At 34.1% G+C, this 10,899-nt stretch overlaps 2 protein-coding genes across 2 annotated transcripts; both read right to left on the bottom strand.

The window, feature by feature from the left end:
• Window positions 1–1,403: 1,403 nt before the first annotated feature.
• Window positions 1,404–2,621, bottom strand: LOC134237206 (sex peptide receptor-like). Its single transcript, XM_062719309.1, has one exon. The coding sequence runs from the start codon at window positions 2,619–2,621 to the stop codon at window positions 1,404–1,406; it is 1,218 nt and encodes a 405-aa protein (XP_062575293.1).
• A 2,010-nt stretch (window positions 2,622–4,631) lies between these two features.
• On the bottom strand, window positions 4,632–6,432 carry LOC134237205 (uncharacterized). The gene is made up of 2 exons (XM_062719308.1): window positions 5,901–6,432; window positions 4,632–5,187 (listed from the first exon to the last, which is right to left on the bottom strand). Exons 1-2 carry the CDS (start codon window positions 6,352–6,354, stop codon window positions 4,844–4,846), a joined length of 798 nt encoding a protein of 265 aa, XP_062575292.1. The 5' UTR covers window positions 6,355–6,432; the 3' UTR covers window positions 4,632–4,843.
• Window positions 6,433–10,899: the final 4,467 nt, after the last annotated feature.

Here is a 10,899-nt window from a genome sequence, read left to right as displayed (position 1 = left end):
CTCACAAGAATTGCACATGTGAAGTATGGAAGCACTGGCCCTTACCAATCAAAGTTATGACCAAGGTTTAAGATTTTTTCATAAGTAAGGAAATCTTCAAGGTCAAGGTCAAAAGGTCAAAGTTGTTGGTATTCAATGAAAGGTCTTTCGACAAAAATACATATGTGAAGTATAAATGTCCTGGTATCTACTGTTCAAAAGATATAGCCAAAATAAAAGTTTGGAATTTTTGTGTAAAAGTAAGTCAAACTCCAAGGTCAAAAGGTCAAATATGGTGGTACCCGAAGAAAGCTATTGTCACAATGAATACAAATGTGAAATATGAAAGTCATAGCTCCACTATATCAAAGGTAATGGGCAAAGTTAAAGTTTTTGCGGACAAACAGACAAAACAGATAGCAAGAGAGACTGAAAGACACGACAAAAACTATATACCCCCAATATACATTGTACGAATATATATAAAAATATGTTTTCTGAGGATGTAAATGGCAATATCATGAATATTTAAGCAATAAAGTCCGCGTTTCCGTAAATGTTGCAAAATAACCTCCGAGGTGGAGAAATGTTGTTTGAAAGATAAAAGCAAAGGCGTTAGCGGTATATTTCAAACAAAATTTCTCCACCTTGGAGGTTATTCTGCAACATTCACGACAGCAAGGACTTTCTTCTACTCTACTACATGTGGTAGCAGCTCTAAAATACGACTGATCGTTTCTCTATAGAGAAAAGAATTCGGAGGTTATTCTGTAACATTCACGACAACAAGGACCTTTTTCTATTCTACTATGTGTGGTAGCCGCTCTAAAATACGACTGATCGTTTCTCTATAGAGAAACGAATTAGGTCACCATGCTGCGATAACGCTGTTCCATTTAGCACCAGAGTGTAAATTTGTTTGTTTACCTGTGAATAGAATGCAGACGATTTGTGCTATCGCTGCATTAAAATTAGCCTTTAATTAATTATAAATCTGTTTAAGCTTATTTAAATTAATCTTTTTGAATATACAATAACGAAATTAATTTCCTATTTTACTCGTTTGCCTAAAAAGAATATAATTATCTTTAAAATTAATTATTCATAATAAACGTCCAATTTATTTTTCAGTCCATGAGAACCAATAAAGGAGAACATGATACTTTTTGTTCTGACGTCATTTCCTCATCAGAAAAACTCAATCTGGGAGACATTCCTTAAATGATAATAATTACTTCCCCATCTTTGATATATGAAACTGTATTTTATAAGATCAAAAAGAGAAAGGGTAAAAAAAAATCAACAATTACATTTTATTATGAACAGATTAAATGATTATACATGTACATTTTTGTAACATTATCAAGATGACTAGAGACATTTATCTTCAATATTATACGTGCAGACAGCACTTGTACATTTAATCAGATTGTATTAAAAATCACACTTCTAGTGTCAGAGGACACAACAGATATTGACCTAGAGGTTCGTCCATTGTTTTCATCACTGTTACCAATAATCTGCTGAAACTTTCTCCACGTCTTGACAAACATTCCAACAAGAGCAAAGCGGAACCCTTCACTCATGGTACAATACAACACGAAATGTATCGGATAGGAAACTTGTACGAGCAAATTCAGAATAATCTCGATCGTGTGAGAATTCTCCGAGATCGGGTTTTCTCCCCTGGTTAGGTTCGTAGCCACCATCACGTAAAAGGCTGCAATGGGCATCTCTACAATACATACGCTGTTTACAATCAAAATAACCAACCATGTGGTGATCCGACTGTCACGTGGTTCGTTTTCACCGGAACCAAAAGTGCTTCTGCGCCGAATCGTGCGTCTGCGTTTCTCTGCCACACGAATCCTCACTAACATAATTGTGCTGAAGACAATCATTGCCAAACATGGAACAATGTTCACAGCAACTGCTCTAACCCACGAATAGGCAACGACATACACACCATGGACAAAGTCCGAGGGTGACCGAAAACATGTGGTTACTTCTTTATTGGGATCCAAAAGAGATGGGACCTTGGTTTTGATAAATTGGTATTCAAAAAATCTGCTCAGGTGGCAGCCAGTAGCCAGTATGAAAATAAAGATAACAAAGAAATAAGTTCTCTTGATGCCGCACCATAATCTGACATTGAGAGGGTACGATACACAGATGTATCTTTGTACCGCCAGAAGTGTTGTCAACCAAATCGAGGCTGTATGCGTGATCGTCGGAAGATAAACGGTCATATACTCCCAAACATAGCAAACCTCAAAGGGAATGAATTCTTGATAGTTCTTCATGGTGTATACATAGATATATGTTGGTGTAGGCAAAACAATAGTCAGGGTATCAACAACAGCCATACAGCGAAGCACGAAGTGAGTCGGGGAGTTCATTTTCAGTTTGGCAAAGACGGTCACAAAAAGAATATTGGTTATTAACACAATCACACATAACACAGGTGTAACGTACCCATAGATCGGCAGAGATATTTCAGTATTGTGAAACTCCTGAAAATTTAGTCCAAACGGAATATCAAGCTTCCTTTCTTTATTTTTGGTAGACAAACTGTCATTTTGTTGTGACTTTATGTAATTCTCTAACCAGGACAGGTCACTATCAGAAAGACCCTCCATCATTTTAAGTTGCTTTGCTCAGTGGGGTCCGTTTTATACGAGCGACTCAATAACGAAGATGCTCTGGACCCCTCAAGAGGGTCACAAATTACAACATGCTGCTATCCCAACATGTGAAGTTTCCCACCCAGAAAACGTCTCAATGACAAGGACTGGTAACAGTATGCTAGCTTTTAACTCTGTTCTGATTCAAGTATGATCGCTCAGTAAATTTGTACTGTCAAGAACCGGAGCTTCAAGAAGCATATTTGCTGCCCAAATTCGATTATATCATGTTATTTCGATAGTAGTTAGTTGTCTATACAGGCCAGGTAAGGTGTCATCCGATGACCAAATGTTTACAATGATTTGTTTGCTGATGGTTTCCCATTGTGGGATAACAAATCTGTTTAGAATGTATCCCATTAACTAGAACATGTAACATTGTAACATTGAAATCAATATATCAATTCTTGTAAATGTTTAACATGAAATAAAAATCTTTTGTTTTGTCTCAATGCGCAATTGTTCTTCAAAATGCACTGTTGGAAAGCTTGCATTCTACTGTTATACTAGTTTCCTTGATTATAAGGCCTGAAAATGAGATTTAACTTCGATTTCAAAAAGTTAAATGCCTGACGTAAAGTCAAAGTAAGCAAACAAAGACTTGATTTCATCTTGGTGGGTTGTTGACATGATTTATTTTTCAAATTGTCTGATATGTAGGCATGAAATACATAACCGAATAAATTCGTTTTTAGCTATAAAACAATATAAAGCAATTTATTACTGAATAACGCCTTAAAAAACAAGTGCTATTTCATTACAGATACCTGAACAAATTAGTTTAAACACCTATATACATGTACATCTATATACTAGTAACAGTATATATAATATGTAAATACAAAATTACAGTTTGATGCATCAGATATCCAGAATATGAACAATTATATAAGAGATTCTGTATACAGACTCTTAGCTGACCTTAATAAAAACATTGACACACACCAAAATGCCTTCTTTGACTAGTCTATTTGTATGACCTTTGATAATGTTAAATGTTATAATGTTTTCTTTTTAAAATTTCACAGATGCTTTGTGTTCTTGATTATAACAACAACAAAAAAGGAAGAACATTGGCAAACAAACCTTGCATAAAAATAACAACATATTGAAAACAATTTAACAAATACACTGTAACAAACAAAAACAAACCCAGGAATTTAAAGACTTTCCCCTATTCCTTGCAAACTACCTTTTTTCGTGGTAACCGCTTAACTGATTTCAAAAGTTTAATATAAAATAAAAATGAAATAACCGAAATCGAAAAGTTTTATCTTCGAAAAAAAAAGTATTATATATTTAAACTAACGAATGCAAGGAATCAAATGTTGTCTAACTATCTACACCATTCTTTATTCTGTTAATCTTCACAGTAAAAAAAAAATACATGAAAACATTTCATGTAAATTATGGATATAATTAATCACTTGCATATAAGCAGTGATATTTACGTGCACCATTGACCTTTTAAGTAATTAAGCTGGCCATTTAAACTTACTTTAAGAAGTAATCGATCTGGCCATTTAAATTAGGGCGAAAGTGCAAAAGGTTTGGAATACACTTCGTAATTCACCTTTCTAACCAAGCTTCATCCGAAAATTTTTGAATAAAAAGATTATTTACTCGCACTAGAAAATCTTTTTTTTTCTAGCATTATCTTAACTTTTCTTCATATCTTGTCGTCAATTTCAATCTCTTATTGCGCGTTTACCTATATTGTCGAAAATATAACGATAGAAAATCTACCAACATATAGACGTCGGAAGCAAGCCTAAAGATTCAATTTAAAAAAAAACGTGTATGGGGGCAATGCCAAAATTTGTAATACCCATATTATGTCCATTTTTGCAAAAAGTGGCGGTGCTTAGTCCCCGGCCTGGTTCCGACGCCTATTTGATACGCTGAAGTTCTGTTGATCTGAACTAAATGATAAATAGACTCTAAGTCTTCAGTCTCTACTGAAATAAAACATGGACCAAGAATTAAACCTCAGAAGGTATGCCTCAGTCATTCTCTCTTCTTGCTGAATCATACTCTTACGCAAAAGGATGACAAGCTTTCTACAATGCTGGAAAATATGACGTTAATGACATTTTGGTTTGGAATCAATAATCATCAAACTTGAATTCAGATGCATAATTCCGATGGTTGCTCTTTCAGAAGAACAGGTACACTCTATATCAGTTTAATAAAGGTGATTGTAAGTGTGGCCTGCATGTAACTGTGATATCCGGTAAATGCGCTGGTAATGTCGAGCCCGATGATTTTTCCTCGCAGTCAGCTAACCACTTGAAAATCCGTTGTGTGCTGCTCATTTTCTTATGAAAATAATGATGTAGGACCTTTTGAGTAAGATTGACCACCTCTGGTGTTTTTGGCGGGAAAGCACTGTCCATTTCTAGGTCAGATAGAGTAATATCATTCACATCCGGTCTTTTTCGGCTCGGGGTCGACCGTCTGGGTGTGTTGGTTTGTCGAACTGGTGGTGCGTCGTCCAGATCGCTGAGATCACTAAATTCGTCTTCTACAAATTGTTACACGTCAAATTTTAATTGTTATACATATAGCAATAGCAATAAAAGACATATTTGTTCATGATGCTACTTAGAATTAAAGTTTCAAACAATTATTCCAAATACTGTAAATGTATTATGTTTGGCGCGTACGTTATTTGGCGGAAATTTATTTTTCCACAATTTAGCGTTGATTTGAATTAGCGCCATCTGAATGTGCTAAATAAATATAAATGTATGATATACAAGACAATTTAGCGATGTACTTGAGTTAGCGGACTCTGCTTTCCGCCAAAATTGCTAAATAGTATACATCCCCAAATGTAATACGTTTGCAATAACACCCAACTTTCAAGATTTCGTCATAGTTTCTGTAATTTTTGTTTCCTTATTTCTATACAATATAGGTGAACAATATGGTTTCTTTGCACAATTGTAGAATTAATTATAAGCTATTGATATTATTAATGATTGCGGGAAAAAATAACGAAAATAAAATTATTTTTTTTATCAAGTTTTTATAATTACTAGCAAGTTCTAATTCTGTTACATAAAGTTAAACGCTCGTATTCGGAATGTTTCGGGCATACAAGAAAATAAGTATACGTAAAAAAACTTTTTCAATAAAACGTCAAGATATTGAATGCTAAAATTCTCTAGATTTATTGGTTGTATTTTATTATAGACAATTTATTAGCTATATAATAGAATAGTAATATTTTACCAATTGCATTATTCCAGCACAGTTTTGTTAACGGTTGACCAAATGGAACAGGAGTACCACATCTATTCTTTCCTCGGCTGCTTGTTCGCCCCGAGGACCTCAATATCAGGGTGGGCGACTCCAGCCCAATCTGTCTCCTGTACATGCCATTATTCCCGAACAAATCCGCCGTCTCACTTGGGACATTGCTCCGGCTGCCACCGCTACCCAGCAATTGCCTCTGAAGCCTAGTTTTCACAAAAGGTGTTTCTGGTCGATTTTCCTCCTCTTCTGGCCACGGGTTAAATGCCTCACTCGTGAAGGGAGTCCTGACTGCTTTTAAGGGTTCTCGTTTCCGAAGTATAGGAATTCCTTCGTGTCTCTGGGACTGCTGGGTCCGAGGCCTGAGTTTATTTTGTTTCGCTAGAACCTCTAGCGAGGTATGGAGCATGTTGAGTTTACCTGGTTTTAACATTTGGGGTACGGATGCTTTCCTGGTGCAAATCTAATTAAGTTCTTGTGCAGTCGCTTGCTTTTTCCACAGTGACGCATATTTTTCGTTTCTGTTCCAATTTTTTTGTTTACGAAGTTCATATATTTTGACTGTGTAACGAAGTCTTCAATACACAAGATTAAAATCCTTTAAAATGTTTCTGTTCAATTCACTAATCCAAAAGGGGCTCCTTGAAGGACTCTCATTTAATAAACAATACCTTAACGCGTGCTTTTCAGATTCAAAATGTGCATCGTATTTTCAATTTTTTTTTTCTCAAAATTGCAATTATCAGTTTTACGTTTTGTTGATTCAAATGTACAAAAAGAAAATGTTTAATATTTCTGAAAACTCCCTTTACACTCGACTGTAGAAAATTTAACGTAGAAAGTTTAAAAAGATTAATAAAATCGCACATACCAATAGATTAAAACTTAGACTACTTGGACACAAAACAGCCATCGGATTACCGTATGTAATACTATTCAGTAAAACGCACCGGTGAACTACCCCATAACTTTAAACCAAATTGTATCTAAAGGCAAAGGACGTGATTCTAAAGTGCAGAATAATTAGTTAATTGAACATTGTGCCATTTAAAACCATGTATATATCATTTACAATAACTTTATACTCACTTTATTTTAAATTTACATTTTTTAAGATTAAACATTTTGTTTCAAATATTTTTCCGAATTATCTACTAAATTAAAATAGGATTTTGGCAACAGTTTTTTTGGAGTTATCGAACTTAGCCCGGCTGTTGATCACCTCTGTGGAGATCTTTACTTTTTCAACCAGTGGCGGATCTAAGACAGGATTCTTGAAAGGCATTTGAGACCTGGAGGATGACACAAGGAACAAAGCCTGCGGAGGTTCTCAGATTTAAGGGTTTTTTGACAAGTTTTTTAAACCATGCCTTCCGAAATGTACACATACATTTAAAAATATCTTTAAAATGTGTTAAATCTGCACAGGACAAAAGTACTAAGCCAATACAAAAAATTCTTAATGCAAATCCTGTAAATTGTATATTTTAGACTTACAATGTAGCTTGTATTAATTAATCTAATATATATATCGTAAATAAGAGTGAATGACCATTATAGATTCTGAAGTTCCTTTAAACCAAATGTAAACACATAGAAATGTGTCTTAATGTAAACCTAATAAACACACACAGCAAAGTGTCTCACACATAGCAAAGTGTACACGCATTGCAAGGTGTCTTATGTACAAATTTAGCAAGATATCTTAATATAAACCTAATGTACACAAAAAACAAGATGTCTTCATATAAACCTAATATTCACACATAGCTAGATGTCTTAATGTAAACCTAATGTACGCACATAGCAAGTTGTCATAATGTAAACCTAATGTACGTACATAGCAAGGTGTCTTAATGTAAACCTAATGTACGCACATAGCAAGATGTCTTAATGCAAACCTAATATTCACACATAGCTAGATGTCTTAATGTAAACCTAATGTACGCACATAGCAAGTTGTCATAACGTAAGCCTAATGTACGCACATAGCAAGGTGTCTTAATGTAAACTTAATGTACACATAACAAGGTGTCATAATGTAAACTTATTGTACACACATAGCAAGGTGTCTTAATGTAAACCTAATGTAAACACATAGCATGATGTCTTAGTGTAAACCTAATGCATACACAAGATATCTTAATGTAAACCTAATGTAAACCCTAGCTAGCAAGATGTTTTTATGTAAACCTAATGTACACAAGTAGCAAGATATCTTAATGTAAATTTAATGTAAACACATAGCAAGATGTCTTAATGTAAACCTAATGTACACACATAGCAAGGTGTCTTAATGTAAACCTAATGTACACACATAGCAAGATGTCTTAATGTAAACCTAATGTAAACACATAGCAAGATGTCTTAATGTAAACCTAATGTATACACATAGCAAGATGTCTTAATGTAGACCTAATGTACAAACATAGCAAGATGTCTTAATGTAAACCTAATGTACACACATACTAGTAGCAAGATACCTTAATGTAAACTTAATGTAAACACATAGCAAGATGTCTTAATGTAAACCTAATGTATACACATAGCAAGATGTCTTAATGTAAACCTAATGTACACAAATAACAAGATGTCAAAATGTAAACCGAATGTACACACATAGCAAGGTGTCTTAATGTAAACCTAATGTACACACATAGCAAGATGTCTTAATGTAAACCAAATGTACACACATAGCAAGGCGTCTTAATGTAAACCTAATGTACACACATAGCAAGATGTCTTATTGTAAACCAAATGCACACACATAGCAAGATGTCTTAATGTAAACCAAATGTTCACACATAGCAAGATGTCTAAATGTAAATCTAATGTACACACATACATGTAGCAAGATGTCTTAATGTAAACCTAATGTACAAAAATAGCAATGTGTCTTTATGGAAATCTACTGTACACACATAGCAAGTTGACTTAATGTAAACCTAATGTACATACATAATGTAAACACATAGCACGATGTATTCACGTATTAACCTATAATGTACACAGTTGCAAGATGTTTTAATGCACACCTATATAAAAACATGCATTTACAGACGAACTTAACATGTTGATTGATATTCGAAAAGAAATGATCACTTAAATATGATACTAGTATATGCTTGAATCCATAATTTAGCCTAATTTGGACAGAACTTTGTGTCTACGTTCTGTGGGACCTATACACTGTAAGAGCAAAATTCCTAGAATTTCGGTTATACATATAAATCATATCGGCCATGCTTAATGCCCTAATATATTGATTAAGAGTATCAGAGTTTTATGAAGACGTAATGATAACTTTCAGTGATTCATACATGTATAACCCTGCGGTAAGTGTTGATCATAACATTTGAAGACCACTTCGACATAATTATTATATTTCACATTCATCGCAGGACAAGAGTTTGTCCTTGTTTACTCTTCATCGGTAACTGTACGATTGTGTTGTTGGGTCCGTTGCCATGGTGATATGCGAAGGTCAATCAATCTCTACTGTCCAGACGCTTTATTGATATTTCCTGTTGTTTTTTTTTCTTTGGAGACGAGTGGATACTTCAAATCTTTGTTGATTTAACAGACTTTTTCAGAAGCCAGTGGTTTTTCTTCTGATAACAATCATTGACCCAATTAAGATATGTTGTTTATGGCATCAATTTCAGTAATAGATCTTCTAAAAAAATAAATATAATAGTACTATTCCATACAATTATAGCATCCCTGATGATACTTAAAAGACTAGCAGAAACAATTGGCCATCTAATATACTGACCCAAAAGAATAATCTAATTGGTCGTCTTTCACAAGCTCGCAAGGAAATGGTCCAATTTTCATATGTAACAGTAAAACTCCTTTTTCTGGGTTAATTTTTAGCATTTGTTTTATTTTCTAACACTACACAAAATGTATTCAAAACTTGTTCCCAAGGGCAGAAAGCCTATTTAAAAAATGTTATATACCATTTATGTATGAATAATTCTGTCATTTTGAAGAAGATATGTTATGAAATTGATGATACATCGCTATTAAACTTACGTTCATTCTGTGGCCTTGATCGCGAAAACTTAACGATATTTTACAAAATCTTTGAAAAATCATTTAAGAGCTTTGGGCATTTCTCTTCAAATATTACCCATGCATGTACATGTAGGCGTTTTTCTTTGTTTAAGGAGAAAGGGTTAAAGAAGTATCATTCGCCCTTGGAATTAAAATGTGAATCCTCTGATTGATTTTTTAATCAAAATTAAATGGGATGAAAAAATATTTCTTTAAAATATCCTTATCAACTTTTTAGCACCTATTACGACAATTAGACCTGTTTCTGGCATTGAGATATGTGACAAGATCGTCTTCTAATACTACGACACCCAATGAACTCGGACTATCAGATAAGTCAAAACATTGACACAAATCTGCGGCTGCTAATTAATTTGCTAACAAGGCGGTGCAAATAGAGCGGATGGGACGCTTATCTTAATACCGGAATCGTCCACCCTTCCGTATAGTCTACAAAACGTTTGAAAAAAAATAAAGGAAAAAATTCCAGTAATCGGATAATTTTGAATTGCAAATAAGAAGTGATAATTCTGCATTATAAATGCGCACACATTTTGCTAAAGGGTAGCTTTGTGTTCTCGACTAAATGGGTGTCAAGGTCATATCAGCATCGCATCGAATAAGATCACTCTGCATTCACTATTATAATATACCAACAGTAAGTTTATCAGAAAAGAAATGAAGAAACGAACTGATAAGGATTAAAATGGATTTTTGAACGACAATTAGGAGATTTTACTGAGTAAAGATAACATACTGACTGGCGGACGTCAAAGTCCTTGCGTTCAGTTGCAGTATTGGATTGAGGACTTACTAAACCAGTTAACTCTGAATATCGGTATTCCTAAGTACATTTAAGGAAATTTTCTGAGCCACACACTACAATGATAATAATGACAATGTACGACCACTATTGTTT

This window comes from Saccostrea cucullata, unplaced genomic scaffold, assembly GCF_032062105.1.
Source record: "Saccostrea cucullata isolate Sc308-1 unplaced genomic scaffold, CSIRO_AGI_Scuc_v1 ctg1558, whole genome shotgun sequence".
Classification (NCBI taxonomy): Eukaryota; Metazoa; Mollusca; class Bivalvia; order Ostreida; family Ostreidae; genus Saccostrea; species Saccostrea cuccullata.
This window is presented reverse-complemented; position numbering and strand designations above follow the sequence as displayed.